This window comes from Rhinolophus ferrumequinum, chromosome 23 (genome assembly GCF_004115265.2).
Source record: "Rhinolophus ferrumequinum isolate MPI-CBG mRhiFer1 chromosome 23, mRhiFer1_v1.p, whole genome shotgun sequence".
Taxonomy (NCBI): Eukaryota; Metazoa; Chordata; class Mammalia; order Chiroptera; family Rhinolophidae; genus Rhinolophus; species Rhinolophus ferrumequinum.
The window spans coordinates 11,186,053-11,201,899 of record NC_046306.1 but is presented as its reverse complement, the minus strand read 5'-3'; the positions used below and the strand labels follow the sequence as shown (position 1 = coordinate 11,201,899).

The following is a 15,847-nucleotide window of genomic DNA, read 5'->3' as shown; positions in this document are numbered from 1 at the left end:
AGGTATAAAGGAAGGCTCAGAAAGGGGGCGGGGGGTCTGAGTCCCGATGGATGTAGAGAAGGTGAGGGGAAGGCGGTCCTCAGAGAGAACAATCTGGAAGGATCTGCAAAGGTGTGTGTCTCAGCGAGGAGGAGCAGGAGGGAGAGAGACCCTGGCCTATCACAGGACCAGCAGGAGCCGGGCAGGCTCTATGGGAGGTGCAGGCTCTGCAGGGCCGCTGACCTGAGCTTGGAAAGGACCAATGCAGCTGCGCCCTGGCCCTCCACTCAGGGCTGTGGTCTTCAGGAGCCCCTGGAAATTTAAAGCAGGACAATCGGACTGTGTTTTGGAAAGGGCCTACTAGAAGTAGTATTAATACCTCAAGAAGGAAAGAAATCAGAGGGAAGGGAGCCATTTCAAAGAGTACCATGTCCCCGGGGAGGAAGATAGTCAGGCCACCAAACGTTTCTGAGAGCAGACATTTGCACATTTGTGCTTAGATAATTGTTTCCAGGCACGGATTGTGCTGGAAACAAAGCCGTCCTCTCTAGAGGAAAGGCTGCTTTTACTTTCTTCTCCAAAAAGAAAGTTCTATCCATTGGCTAGGCAAAGTCAAGTCATTCCCTCATTCATTCAAAATAAATATTTAGTGCGCACCAACCAGAATAGGCTCAGTGGTAGTAAACCAGGCACAGGGTGAAAGAAGACGAGCCAAAACAAAAGGCAGGCCCCACCCTCATTTGGAACCTTATAATCAATGTGGGTGGGAGGTTAGGAGAAAAGAGGGGAGCAATGTCCAGGCATGAGCAAAGGCCCTACGGCCAGAGATGGCTCTTGCGAGGATTCCAGATCCTTGTGGCTGGAGCAGAGAGAAAAGGGGAACATGGAGAGAGGAAGCTGGAGAGGTGGGCAGACACCAGCACATGATTTTAGGATTTTAGGATTTTGATCTTCATCCTAAAATCAAGAAAAACACACTTTAGAATTTAAAGTAGGAGGGAGAAGTCAGAAGAGATGACCTTCCGGAAAGATTGGGAGGGTTGGGTGGACATAGATGGTAAGACCAGCTAAAAGACTACTGCAGCTCAATGGTGACAGCTTGAAGAAGAGTGCTGTTTAGAATATAATATTCTAAGTAAATGACACAGAAAGGCAAAAGGACAGGAGAATCGAGGACAAATGCCATCTATCTCTTGCCTAGCCAACTGGCAGAGTGCTGGGTTATTCATGATGGCGGAAAAACAGGTGTTTGGGGGGGTGAGGGGTGAGCAGGAGCGAAGGTGGAGATATAAAACTGGTCGTGGACATGTTGAGTTTGAGACAGCTATGAACAACAGGTAGGGAAGTCAGGTGAGCAGCTAGCTGGCCCTCTGCATCATGACTCAGGAAAAATCTAGATTGGAAATAAAAAATGTGTGAGTCATAAAGTTACAAATGTGGGCGTGATCACCCTGGAAAAGAACATGCTGGGGGAGACAAGGACAGGGCCAAGCTTTCAGCAACTCCAACATTTAAAGGCTGGACAGAAGAGAAAGTGCCAGGAAAAGACGAGGAAAACCAGGGCTGCTGTGGCAAAACGCCCAAACATGAGACGGTTCCCAGGAGAAGAATGATCTGCAATGCCCAAGACCTCTGTTGCTCTGCAGGTAGATGTGTACTGAAAACCTGCACCAGAAAAAGCAACATAGACTATAGGAAGCTCAACGATAACTGTAAATAAGGAAGGACGGCGGTAGATCCCACACAAGCTGGCAGGACAAAGTGGGAGGTGAGGCCCCCAAGAATGAGTACAGACACTTCTCCTAAAAAGTTTGGCTTTAAAGAAGAGGCCAGAAATAGGAGAGTTGCTAGTTGGAAAGATGCAGGGTCATGGGAATAAATGCGGGAGAGACTCGAGTGTATTCAAAAGTCTACATTCCTCAAAAGGTTAAACAGTTACCCAGTGACCCCCACAATTCCACTCCTGGGTCTAAACCCAGGACAAATGAAAACATACGTCCACACAAAAACTCATACATGAATGTTCACATCAGCATTATTCGGAACAGCCAAAAAGTGGAAACAACTCAAATATCTATCAACAGATGAATGGATGCATAAAAAGTGGTATATCCACAATAAAGCCTTATTCAGCCATAAAAAGGAATCAAGTACTGATGCGTCCTACAACGTGGATGAGCCTTGAAAACATTATTCTAAGTGCAAGACAGTCAGACGCATAGGTCACATACTATTTAATTCCATTTATATGAACTGTCGAAAATAAGGAAATCCATAGAGACAGAAAGTAGATTAGTGGTTGTCAGGGGCGGGGGTTAGGGGACGGTGGGGACTGACTGCTCATGGGTATGGGGCTCCTTATGGGGATGATGAAAATGGTCTAAAATTGGCTGTCATAATGATGGTTGCACAAGTCTATGAACATATTAAAAACCAATGAAGTATATACTTTAAAATGGAAAAACTGTACAACATGTGAATTATATCTGAAAAAGCTTTAAAAAAAAAAAAAAAGGTCTGTGAAATGCTGGATCTCTAGGTTCCCAGGAAAGCTGGGGCGGGTGAAGGGTACAAGGGGTGGAGGAGGCCTGTTGGGAGGGCCTTGTAACATTGCACTCACCCCCACTAGGAGATGTGGCCTTTCCAAACTTGCCCCCCCCCCAATCTCACCCCTCTCTCAGGTCAACAATCAAGGATCCACATTCAGTGCAACAAAATTAAGTAACTGCCATTTGAAACTTTCAGGCAAAAAAAAAAAAAAAAAGTGCCGGGATCTCTACCACGCCTCAGACCTAGTCCATTAATTCTACAAGCATTCATTTGGAAAAGAAAAAAGAGACGGTTCTCTTTTAAAACCAAGGCTGAAAACAGTCTATTTTAGATCACAGTCTTCTAGCATAGTAGGAATCACATAAACACGTAATATGGGTCAGGCTTCAAAAAACGGGGCAAGCACAGGCTGTCCACAAGTGAAACCCAGAGCTACACTGCACAGACGGCGTTGACAGGGTTGCGTGAACAGACGCTAAGCTGGCCAAGAGAAGGTAGAAGCCTTGCAAAGCCGTTACCCGCCATCTTCAGAGTCCCGGGCATTTCAAGACCTTGTTGGGAGAACAACAATCTGGTAGTTATCTAACTCGAAAATAAATTCTTTTCACTGTACAGTACACGGATGGCACTTCTGGGGCTGTAGGAGAGGTAGAAGAGCCAAGATAGTTCAAAATACCGGCACTTGTTATTTTTAAAAAATTCTCAGCACTTCCGCATCGCACTGTGATTGAGGAGTTTATGGTTCTTTTTCCTTAAAGTCTCCTTGAAAAGAAAAAATGACAGAAGGTCTCTAGCTCATTGCCATCCTCATAAACAATCCCTTTGTGAAACAGTCTTAATTTACATACAACAGTGAGAACGAGGCTCCTGTACTAATTAAGGTCTGGGGCTGGTTAGCAAATTGCCATAATTGCATATTCTCCAGCATCCTGTCTGAGAAAATATCCATACCCAGGCAAATCTCAGCAAGAATGATACTGTGCAAGATTTTAATATCTTGGGCTTCCGCTGCATCTGTGCATGGTTTCCAAAGGGCCCATTTCCTTGTGCGGGAGACATTACACAGACATTTTTTAAAAATGGTTTCAGCTTGGGCAACCTAGCATCCACACACCACCATCATTACCACAACAGACACGCATGGCAGGACCACGACGCAAGCAGCCCCAACAGGGAAGTCTTTGTACGTGACCTCGTGGAGTCCATCCGTTTTCAGACTCAAGTCCCTGGCCTTCCAAGGGGCTTGTTCTGACTCACGCGTGCCTATTGTGCCCCAAATCCTGCCATGAACTGTGCTGCGACCAGTCTCATGCAGAGGATGCAAACTGATAACTCTCAGCCACTTCTGACCGGAGAGCTGTTTTGTTGGGTTCACGCACCGTCTTTCAGAAACCGGGCTGCAGAGACCACATTTCTATCAGGCATTTTTTACAGAAAAGAAATCCCAACTGGCAAGAGCCATATTCCTGGGGGTCAGCAGATCAATCGGAGAAAAGCACTCTCCCCAGCGTCAATGCAGGCACTCTCCTGTTCACCAAATGGCCCAGCACCCCTAGATTCCAGTTACACTCACTGGTCTGGCCGGCTGGCCCCTGAAGACACCTGACTTGGAACCCTTGGGACAGAACTCATGACCGAGTACAAAGGTTTAACATCAAAGATAAAACCTGAACCCAGTTATCCACGTTGTCACTTCGTTAATCTCTTTGAGCCTCAGTTTCCTCAACTGTAGAATGAGGCTAACGACACACCTTTATCATTGCGCTGTTGTGAGAATCAAATGAAGTAATCTGTATATACTAGCTGGCTCCTAAAATAAGCACTCAAAAATATTAGCTAGGCAAACACACTTGACATCTAGACGGTACTTCCAACGTGTGCCTGAGCATCTTTCAGCAGGTCGTTACCCTCGGACACAAATGTCAAGCTGACATCTTGAAAGCTCGAAAGCTTTGTCTCCCGAGAATGGAAATGCTCTGGTAAATGCCAGGGCTGGCGTGATGGCAACGACTGGCTCGGGAATTACTCAGCTCCTAAGTGAGTATGCATCAGGGGAAAGAGGGTGTACCAAATGAAATTTAGTTAGAGAGCCTGGACGGTTGTGTGGACTAGACGTAGGAATCGGATTCAAGAATTCGGAGCCCATTATCGTCAGCTTCTAAGTTTCCCAAGTATAATACCGTTCAGGGCCTGCCCTCACCCACAAAATGTAGCCAGCAGTTTCCCAAGATGCCTGAGTGGTCATCTCATGTTCTTTTAAGGAATTATCTCTTCCCTGGTGCACGCAGTGCTAGGGGGTCTTGGTGACCAGAATCCAGCCCTTCCCTGGCCAAAGAGCAGACATGTGACACTACGTAAGGGACTCTCCTTGGAGACTTTGCCCTGTCGTCTGAGGAGGCTGAATACTAGTTCCGATCCCCAGAGCAGCCCTGCACCTCCAGCCTTCCCATCCACCCCATGAGCCGATCGAGGGCCTTCCTGTCCATCCCCTTTCTCTCCAATTAACCAGAACTGGCTTCCACGGCTCACAACCAGAGCCCTGACAGGGACGGTGTCATGTAGGAACTGAAGCACTGAATTCCCCAAGCCACAAGAAAAGCCAGAATGGAGGACTAAGTATGTGTTGGCTGAGCCCAGATCACCACACCATGGATTTTGAGATAATGAGGACTGAAGGAGAGGTAAGACTTCATCCCATCAGCCTTTGCAAGCATCACAGTTTGGACCGGGCTGGCTTCAGCTCTCAGAACAACAGCAACTACAGTCTCATGACTCCAGACCTTTGCGTATGCAATTTCCTCACCTGACCCGAGAGGCTTTGTCAGAAAGGTTCCCTAGACACTGAAGCAGCCCCTGGAAGACGGGAGGTCAGTGCTACACAAAGAAAGCCATTCAAGGCAGGCCCTGAGGAGAAAGGTCTCTCCCGAAACGAGGTGACCCCTTCCCCTCGTGGATTCCCCACCAGAACGGGAGGTCTAGAGGCCCTAGGAAAATCAGTCCAAAACAGCTGCAGACCAGCTTTCTTCAAATGTCTCAGAGGCCGACAGGAAGCCTGTCCCAAGCCTGCCTGCCAGGTGACTGACCCTATACAGCTCTTCGTTGTCGGGGCCACACCCTCTTCCTGTAAATGAGGGCAGGAGTAGAACACGATGCGCAGGGCTTCACGTGACAGGCTTATCAATACGAGCTCATCCCACTTCATGCCAATTATAACTATGGCTAACATTTCTGAGCACTCGCCAGGCCCCGGGCACCACTCTGAGCACTCTGCATGTGTGCGCCAATTTACTATTCACCATAACCCTCTATCTTTATCATCCCCGTGTATCAGGGGACACTGAGCCACAAAGAATAACCCAGCCAGGCAGGGCACAAGCCAGAATGTGAACCCAAAGAGTCTGGCTCAAGAGAGCCAGGTTTTTTAAAATCTCCATGTCATCCTGCCTCTCGAATGGAAGGAAGGGGTGGAGCGGGGTGGTGGAGGGCCTGGGGAGAGAAGGAGTCTACATTCTAGCACAGGAGACCATACACCAACACAAAAATAAGTACAAGACCCTGGACAAGGGCTACGAAGAAAATCAGGAGTGATTCTGAAGAACCTTCTGAAGGGTCACAAATGTTCAGTTATCTTGTGGGTGGGGGTCCCAGGAGTGCATACATGTGTTAGAAGTTCATCACGCTGTGTACACTGAAGATTTAAAACGCGCCACAAAACAGTAAACACATGGCAGGTGGTGGGGCCAGCTTTCTCACTGTGGGAGCGGGAGGCTACAGATCAGTAAAGGGAGAAGGCCGGAAAGATCCATGTGGAAGTGGGTCAGAATTGGAGACGAGCGTATGAACTCACACTTAATCTGATATATATATATACAGACAGAAGCATGTTTATACATACGGGTTAGTATCACATATATGTTTCCTTGCTCTGTCACCTGAGAGGACCTAGAAGCAGAGATATTTCAGGAGCCATGAGCCCCCCACATCCCCAGGTCTTTGTTTCTAATGCGATTCTCCAACAAACAGAACCAGGGTTCCTTGGGGAGATGGCTAATCCCAGGACTGTGACAGAAAATATACCAGATGAGCCTAGGGCATCTTAGAGTGGCAGAAAGCAGGAAAGTGTGCCATCCGTCAATCCCACTATGATATCAAAGGGACAGGGATCCCACTGAAAATGCCCCCGAAGGCCAAGGTTAGAACAATTTGAGCAATAAAGTAAATAAGTAGTATTGGACTATAACCCAAAGTAGAAAATAACTGAGTCCATGCTGATATAAAGGAGTGAATGAGTGGGGGAGAAGCGACCGCTCTCCCACACAAGCATTCCAATTCATGGAGATCCTCTGGGCTTGCAGATCCTCTGGGATTGCACTTCCCAATCCCTAAGTGTGGGCGGGGCATTGTGCCTTCCTCCCAAAGAGTCCAACACGGAAGGGAAGACCACTGACAAATGCTCTCTGAGCCAGGGGGTCACGGTCAACATCATCAGTTGACAATAGGTACCCTTGAGACGTCATGATGAAATGGCACTCAGTCTGTCCCAGTCCCATCCTGAGAAAAACATCAGAGAAATTACAGTTAAGGGACACCCTACAAAATACCTGACGAGTCCTCCTCAAAACTGTCAAAGTCACCAAAAACAGTCTGAGAAACTGTCACAGCCAAGACAAGTCTAAGGAGACGTGATAACTCAATATAATGTGGTGTCCTGAGTGGGATTCTGGAACAGAAAAGGGACCTTAGTGGAAAAACTCAGGAAATCTGAACAAAGCAAGGACGTTATTTGGTAACGACATACCAATATCGATTCATTAATTGTGACAAATGGACTATACTAATGTATGATGTTAATAGGAGAAAAACTCTGTGTGTGTGTGTGCGTGTGTGTGTGTGTGTGCGTGTGCGTGTGTGTGCGTGTGTGTGTGCGTGTGTGTGTGCGTGTGCGTGTGCGTGTGCGTGTGTGCGGTGTGTGCGTGTGTGTGTGCGTGTGTGTGTGTGTGCGTGTGTGTGTGCGTGTGCGTGTGTGTGCGTGTGTGTGTGCGTGTGTGTGCGTGTGTGTGTGCGTGTGCGTGTGTGTAGGGGTGATATGAGAACACTCTGCACTGACTTCACAACTTATCTGGAAATCTACAGTTGCTCTAAATTTAGAAGTTGATTTTTAAAAATATACCAGAAAATGATGGGACGGCTTCTTTGGACTGAGCGGCTGCCGAAGCCCTCTCCAAGGAGGCAGCAGCGTCTTGAGATGAAGCTGAGATGACAAATAGGCAGCAGGACCCAGGGCACCGTTTCCTGGCAAAGGGCACAGGACACACGGGGGCCCTGAGAAGGGAAGGGCGGGGCAGGAGGCAGGGAGACAAACGGTACAAGGGATACAACGGAATGTCACAAGGTAACAAGTCGGCCCAGGTAGGTGGGGCATAGGCTTGAGCCTGAAGGCACTGGAAGGTCAGTAGAGGGAGTTAGCAAGATGAGACAGATCGACGTTTTCTAGATCGCCCTGGCTGTTGTAGGGAGAGGGGTGGAGTGGGGCAGATGAGAAAGAAGGGCAGTGGTCATGCTTCCGGGTAGCACAGTCAGAGCGAGATGCCACCTAGTGAAGAGCTAGGAGCATCTGGGGAGATGAAAGAAGATGCAAAGAGAGGACTCCACCCTTAAGGGGAAGAGAATAGAGTACTCCACGTGTGCGGGGAGGTGGAAGCCCTGATCAGAGCAGGCCTCCTGCCCCAGCTGACTGTGATTCCTGACTTTGACCATCTTGGAGAAAGCTCCACATCAGGGCTCTAGGGCATGCCAGGCACCCAGTGCCCAGGAAGGAAGCGCCTCCTTGGAGGCAGAGCCTCGGTTCTGCCACTTACTACCTGTAAGACATCACCATTTGGAGCCTCAGTTTCCTCATCTGCAAAATGGGAATAACACCTCCCACATCATAAGGAAATTCAAGGAATTCAGTAAGAGAAAGCTCCTTCTCCAAGCACAGCCTTCATAAATCCGTCAGTGAGTATTCTTTTTACAAAAGCAGCCCAAGGTGGAAGGACTCTTAGGATCTAATCCAACAACCTATTTTACAGATAAGAAAATGGAGAGACAGAAGATATCCAAGTCCCATGGGAGAGTGAACAGCAAAAGACCCCCATCTCCCATCCCAGCCCCCTTTCTCTGGGTTCTCCCTCCACATTCTGACCACCACAAGGGGGATGGGACATGCTCCCTCATCAGCAACTGTCTCAAAACACCCCTACACCCCTTCGGGAAGGTTCTTTCCCTGCTCAAACTCCCCACTGATGGCCCCCACGGGCTGGATGGGGGCTGTGATGAAGGGGCAGCTGCCCTCTGACCGTGCCCACCCTCCCAACTTCTTCTCCCTTCCCCACATGGGCAGCCTTGCCTCCCACCTGAGGTGCCTCCCCCTGTTCTCTGGATCATGCCAGTCCCCCATCTGTCAGGCCAGCCCCAACAACTGCCAGCTCCCACTTCCTAGGTCTCGATCATGACCATGTGACCCGTATCTTCTCTACCCAAAATGACATGCTGTCTTATAAACATCCTCAAAAAGCTTTGTTGTTTCAGATGCCTGTAGGGAGCCGCTTTTTGCGACACTCTCTAACTAGCTAGCTGGGACTCTTTCTGGCCGCGTCTGCAATAACCCTCTTCCAGCCCTTCCCACCTTCCCTATAACCCACAGCACGGGCTGTGTGCTCCGAGCAGGCACTCAGCAACTCATCGAAGGAATAACACCACAACCGTTAAGTTTAGAGATGAGCATTTTCATCAACCAAAGATGAAAAATGCTCCAGTAGCTCATTTTTAAAAGCCCCCTGGAGGCAAAAGTGAATCACAGCTTCCCTTTTGGGAAGCCTCGTAAAATCGCCCACAGACCAAATGAAAAGGACCACTCCCTCAGTGAGAAGAGTTTGAGGAGCCTAATACAGGTCCCTGAGTAAAAAACATAAACCGTTTGCTCTAATTTGCGAAGTTTTGTCCTAAATGCAAATAGGAACTGGCCCCAGCTTTCCAGAAAGTCCTACATTTCCTTCCACTTCTGTGATTCCAAACAGGCCTGTTATTAAAATCAGGAACCTAGCAGCAGCTGGAGACTGGTTGCTTCCAGAAGGTATTCTATTTAAATTCTCATTCCTGAAAGTCACCCTGCAGAGAGAGAGGCAGCCAGCCACCCTCAGTCACCATATAACATTCACTGTCCACACAATCCCTGACAGGTCAGTACACCTACACAGACACACCAGGGAAAGAAAAGCAAAAAACCCATAAATTAGGTTCATCCATCAAAGGTCTCGTCTCACATCTCAAAATGGGAGGAGTGTTGCAACCTTGGCTCATAGAGCCACACTTCACTGCATTACAACAAGAAAAAGAAATTCCAATTTCCTCCTCTGCTCTGGAATAGATAATACAGGATTTTTACTCACCTTTGGAGCGAGTAGAGATATCCATGCCCTCTACCACCTCCTGTTCTGTTTTTATTTCCTCTTCAGCCAAGCTGAAACAGAGCAAATTATGTTCACATTTAGGTAGACTAAAAACTTGCCCCATGGGGCAGCTATTTAGAAGTTCTAACAAACCCACCTTCAAGACAATACCCCATCCTCACGTGGGAATGGGGTGAAAGAAACCCACACTTGATTGCAAAGTGTTAAGCCTCCTAAAGGAGTTTTTTTTTAAACACTGGGTTGTTCTTTTTTTAAGTCAAATTACTATTCCAGTTGTCATGCTATTGGGGGATGCAAAAAAGCATTTTTTTTTAGACACACAATTATAATCTGCTTCCATGGGCCAATGGGAACCCAGCCTTCAGGTAAACAAGCTTCTCACTGTTAACACCGGGTTCAGGTAGGAAGGAGGTGGTTCTCAGGGTACCCAGAGTTCTGATCTCTGAATTCTGTAAGCCAAAGAGTATTTCCCAGACCTCCCTGCTAATTCTTACAATTTCCCAACAAGGCAGGGACATGAAAAAAATGTAGAGGTTAAATTATAAAGTAAAAAAAAATCGCCAAGGCTAGAAACAAAAAGGCCTGGTCTCAAAACATTCCAACTACCAGGATTTACCCCAGGAATGAGGACTGGGTCTCCATACTCCCACCCCTCCTGGATATTTCCTCTGGCCAGCAGGCATGGCTCAGAGAAAGCATTCAGCACTCTTTTGAGCTGTGACTAATTATCCCCCACCACAAAAGTGGAATGAGGGAGGATTATTCAAAAGACAGGACGAGAGGGGGCAGTTGGGGGGAGAAGCAGGGAAAGCAGGCCCCTTTCCTGGGAAGGTCCACGAGAATCTTCTTCATCTTCCTCTGCTGGAACTCCCCCACTGAATAGAGTGCAGGTCATTTCATACCTTCCCCCCCCCCAACACACACCTTCCGAGCCAAGCCAATAAAGTTCTGCTTTAATAGGTGCAAAATGTTTGAGGTGCTGAACTTGCCCAGCATTCGGGAAGTGATAAAAATCTGAAGAGTTACTCCAGGTGCAAATCCAACAGACAGTGGTTCAACAAGAAATGGGTGCATCACCAACTGACATGGCTGGAATTTTCCATTTGGAACTCAAAGCTAGGACCGGAGGAAGGCTGGGTACAAGAGGTAGGATGAGAATGTCCCTTCTGTGTTCCGTGGTCTGGGATTGTGACAAGACAAAAACCTGAGTCCAAAAAGGGGCTGGTCAGATGGAGATCTGTTTAGGGCAGAGTTCCACATTTGTTGGGGGAAGAGGATTCAGAATGGGAACTAGACAGAAAGGAAGAGATGATAGCTCAGAATTAAATTAGAAGAACTTAAGAGGCCTCAAACTTAACTCGTCCCAGAAGAGAAGAAAGGTAGATTGGTTTTAAATCAGAATATTAACACCTTTAGCTCTGATATTGAACCCCGTTAACAATTTCATTTACGCCACATCTGCAGAGAAAGACTGTGACACAAATCACCAAAGAAACAACTGACATGTTGTCACAAATGGTTTTCATCAAAAGCAAGCAGCCTCTTAAATTTAAACACATCACTTACATGCAGTAATACAACGGTGATGATGGAAGGTGATTTTAGCACTAATACTTTTTACTCCAATTTAAGAGGCAAACATTCTCAACTCAGAAACACACCCTGCCTGCCACAGACACAGGCTGTCCAAATGGATACTTGCTTAACAGTCTCTTGCTTGGGGTGATTGGAAATAAATTTTACAAAAAGCCCCAGGCAGCCCTCAGAGATGGATAGATGGTCCACTTCAAAAGAACAAATAGCCACCTTGATCTTTCTAGCAACTAGAATTGTTTCCCTCTCTAGCATGAAGTATGTGAAATCCTAAACTTCTTGAAACCGATCCCATATTTGGAGTGATGGAGAAAAATGCTAATCTGGGGTCCAACCAAAATGTCTGGTGGTGAAAGAAACAATTATGCATAACAGAGCCCCAAAAACCCACTTGAAGGATTTTTGCAGGGAATGAAAACATTCAAAGGTGTATTGATCTTGGAGGAGGGCTGTATTCAAGAGAACAATGATTTGGCTTGTAATAGACTAGAGGAGTTGAATACTTCAGGCAGGAATGCTGCTGAGAGGCTAAGAAAATGCAAAGTAGTTATGTGGTGGCTATTGGCTGCTGAGTTTAAGATAATCAATTCTGGAGCAGAAAAAGGGGGAGAATTAAGCTGTTTTATCTTTCCAAGTATTACAAGTGGGCACCCTAATCACCTAACTTTAGCAACAGCACCACCAGCTTTAGCCCAGGATCTCAAGCACAATTTCAGAAAACCATCTTTTTCACAGAGCAGCAAGCCATCCGTTTCAAAGGGAACCCATGCATGCGCGTGCACACACACACACACACACACACACACACAAACTTGTATTTGACTCAAGAAAATTGCAGTGTCTATGCATTAAAAGGGGGAAAAATTCATTTACAAAAGCAAAGACCAGAATGCAAAATTAGTCATTTTGAATAGCCACATCTAAAGGGACTTCCTTTTTTATACACCACTGATCTCGGGTTTTTTTTGTTTTGTTTTGGGGGGGGGTGGTTAGTGTTAAGTACTAGTACATTATTAGGAAAAAAAAAAGTATGACTATTACATCAAAAGTGGTGGCAAGAAAAGATTTGTACCTGTCTGAATGCCCCACAGATCTTGGTCAATTTAGGTTAAGAACTGTTCAGTCATTTCCAGGAGAAAAGATCAGTCAAAAAACAATTGTTAAAAAGAAAAGGCAGCTACATCTAGAGAAAAGGCTTTGAACTCTTGTCATTAATACATTCAAGTCTCAGAAAATATACATCATCTTTCTTTCCATATCTGCTAGCTTCCAGCAACTCCGATTATTTAAATCAAAAACAATGGAACCATAAGCTCTTGTTTCAAACTGACATTACTTTTTTTCTTTTAAAGTCCACTGGGGAGGCTGGGGGCCCACACAAGGAAAGAGTAATATTAGCTGAAAACCAAACAACAGCCTCTCACCCCAACAGAAAAAATTCACCATCAACTAGTTGTGTATATTGTATGTTCCCACCACCACCTCTTGCACTCACATTTACCCTAAGTCACTTGTCTCTGGATTTCACAAACTGATCCATTTCAGGCAATGAAAGAAATAACAGCGCCAAGACCATCCCATCCCATCCCAGAAAGAATAAAAGATTTCTTCCCCCAATGCCTGAGCAAGAAAAACCTAGGCTTACTTCTTAACCTGCATGCACTGAAAAAGAGCGATTAAAAGTTGCAGATGAACTGCTGAGCCTCCAGGATGTTTTAAGCCTTCTGATTATTAATTCTGAGGACTCAAGGCTGGTCCGTAATTCCCAGGAACCCCATTCCCTGCACACTTCCCAGAAGAGAGAGAGAAAGCAAAAAACAGCTAGTTTTGACAGAAAAATGCCTGACTACACAATGCCCAGATATTTCTTTTCCCCAAGTGCCCCTACTATTTGACTTTTAACCAGGAATACATAAACCCATCCAGAATATACAACCAGCATGCACAAGACTCTGGTTCTACAGCTGAGGATGATCGCACAGCAATTCAAGAATCATGCATCATTCGAAAGGACTTTTCCCTCAAGCTCTTTACTTTCATTCAAAATACCAAACTGGTCCAGGCTGTAAGAAATAGTTAATCCCCAAGACGCAACATCTTCCTCTTCTAGATCACAAAATAGTGAACATCAAAATTTTAAAAACCATGCTTCCCTAAATCTGCAATTAATTGTTTTTTAAATGGAGGGGGGGGGAGGGAATGGTTAGCAGAGCAGCTTTATACAAGCACTCACCTAAAACAGGCAGAGTCATCGGTCGCTAAGCTATTTATGCAGGATTCTTAAAATGGCGTCTGGCAACACTGCCTCATTCCTGTATTGAAGCTAAAATGGTAGCAGTTTGTTCAATAGCTGTAGCTCTTGTTTAAGCAGCCCTGCTAGTTTCCAAGCCACCTTCCTAAATCTCAGAACCAGGAAAAGCTCAACCAGAGGACACCAACAACCCAACGTTTAGAAGCTTAAAAAAAAAAAAAAAAAAAAAAAAAAAAACCTGCAATGACAGGGGGAGTTTGTGAAGTCACAGGTTCCTAAGGAAAACCCTTCCCTTTTAAATGCTGAACCTTCAACCTGAGCCCGTGAGATGAGGCCCCCTTGCCCTCGAATGCGGTGGGTGCAAGGTTAGGGACTAGGCAGCCCTGTGGCATAAACTGCAGATAGACAGGTGTCTGTGCAAACACAGAAAGGGGGCAGACCGGCTGGGGAGGGGAAGAAAGCCCATTTCCCCTTCTTGGTATATTAGAAACCAGCTTTGCATCCACACCAAAAAGGAGCCAGGTGAAATTAAAGCGCTTCAAGGGCAGCAGCCATCTGAAAAGCCAAGCTAAAAGGCTGCACCCCAGGTCTGAGGCCAAGGTAAAATCAAAAGGCTGTTTATAAGCCTGAAAACGGCCACCAAACACCCAGCCAGTCCTAAGACAGCATCAAGGAAAGACAATCTGAGTCTCCAGAGACAACAGTAAAACATTCCCTCAGCCAATGCATAGGATACTCACAAATTAGATTTTTGTCCACCCCCAACAGAGCCCTGAAAATTAACAATGGGTTTTGCAAAACCCGCTTTCAGAGGCCGAACTAATTGCCTCATAGTGGATAATGTAATTTACTGTTACAGGTCTGTGCATTGGCCTCAGCACTCTGTGGTGCTGCGAGGGGGGAGTTTCAAGGTGACAGCTTTTTAGTTCCATGGGAGACAGGAGGGCACAGTGCCCAAGGCTGTGCCAGGGCCAGGACGGGCGGCTGGCTCCTCGCCGGCTGATAGGTACGGTAATCTTGATGAGGAGGGACAGCCTGGCAGCACAGCTAGCTGCAAGGCTGAAATGGCTCCCGCCAGCTTGTTTATCTGGAAGGAGAGTGGGGTGGGGCGGGGGGAGGGCGGCCATACCCTAGGCAACCTGAAGCCAAGGGTGAATCCTGGTTTTTGCATTAAAGTGCAACACAAGGGCTTCTAAACATATTCCCTTACTAAGTCTCTGCCGTGGGGTCGGGAAAGCACTTCTGCATGTGTCTTTCTTTTCAGGGTCAACCAGAGGCAAAGCCAGATCTAGGGCTTATCAGCTGACAAATGTTTGTTGCCTCTGCCACAGGAGAGAGAAGGGAAAAGAAGGCAAAGGAAACAAAGAGATCACACATTTGAAGTGGTTGGACTCAAAAAACCTACCTCTGCCTTCAGGGTTTTCTGGGTTACTGTCACCCTGCTTTTTAAAGAGTGACTCATTTTCCCCCTCTCCTATTTAAGACCTGAAGCCGTTTCCCCACTGTTCTCCTGGGGGGAAAAAGTGGGGAATGTTTTGTTGAAAAGAAAAGGGGTTACAGGAAAGAAAGAAAAGAAAAAGAAGCTATTGTTTTCATCCCTAATTTGTAATCTAAGATGCCCCATTGTTTCCTTCTTTCTGACTCAAATCTGTGGGTCGTTAATTATAAAAAGTAACTGGAAGGGGCTCCAACAGGCTACCCATGTGCACGCACAGCAAGTAGAAAAACTCTGTAGAAAGTTTACGGAGTGATTACGTATAATTAATTCCTAGTTATAGTCGGGAACACTGACCATTTTCTGGAGCTAATAAAAGCAGTCACTAACCCTTCCCCCTCGTGAATGCCATTTAATTTCCCAAAGCAGAAAGTGAATCCATCCTGGAGGGTCTTGAAGGAAAAAAAAAGGGGGGGGGGCAGATCAAAAGCTCCAGTGTGTCTGTGTTTGTTCCTTGCAGCTGTGCATCCTCTTTGGGGACTGAGGAGATAGAAGGAAAAAGGGAAACAACCCAGTGTCCCGTTCCTC

General features: G+C 46.5%; 1 protein-coding gene across 25 annotated transcripts in view; it reads right to left on the bottom strand.

The window, feature by feature from the left end:
- The window catches only part of ZMYND8 (zinc finger MYND-type containing 8), a 121,750-nt gene that overhangs the window by 92,457 nt on the left and 13,446 nt on the right, over nucleotides 1-15,847 (bottom strand). For 22 of the 25 annotated variants that reach the window (XM_033094351.1, XM_033094349.1, XM_033094354.1 and 19 more), the window contains one exon: nucleotides 9,960-10,030. In XM_033094351.1, the coding sequence (XP_032950242.1) occupies nucleotides 9,960-10,030 (71 nt within the window). Of the gene's footprint in view, nucleotides 1-9,959; nucleotides 10,031-10,116; nucleotides 10,203-13,806; nucleotides 14,001-15,847 lie in introns of those variants that run through there. The other 3 variants (XM_033094358.1, XM_033094365.1, XM_033094359.1) reach the window with 3 other exon arrangements.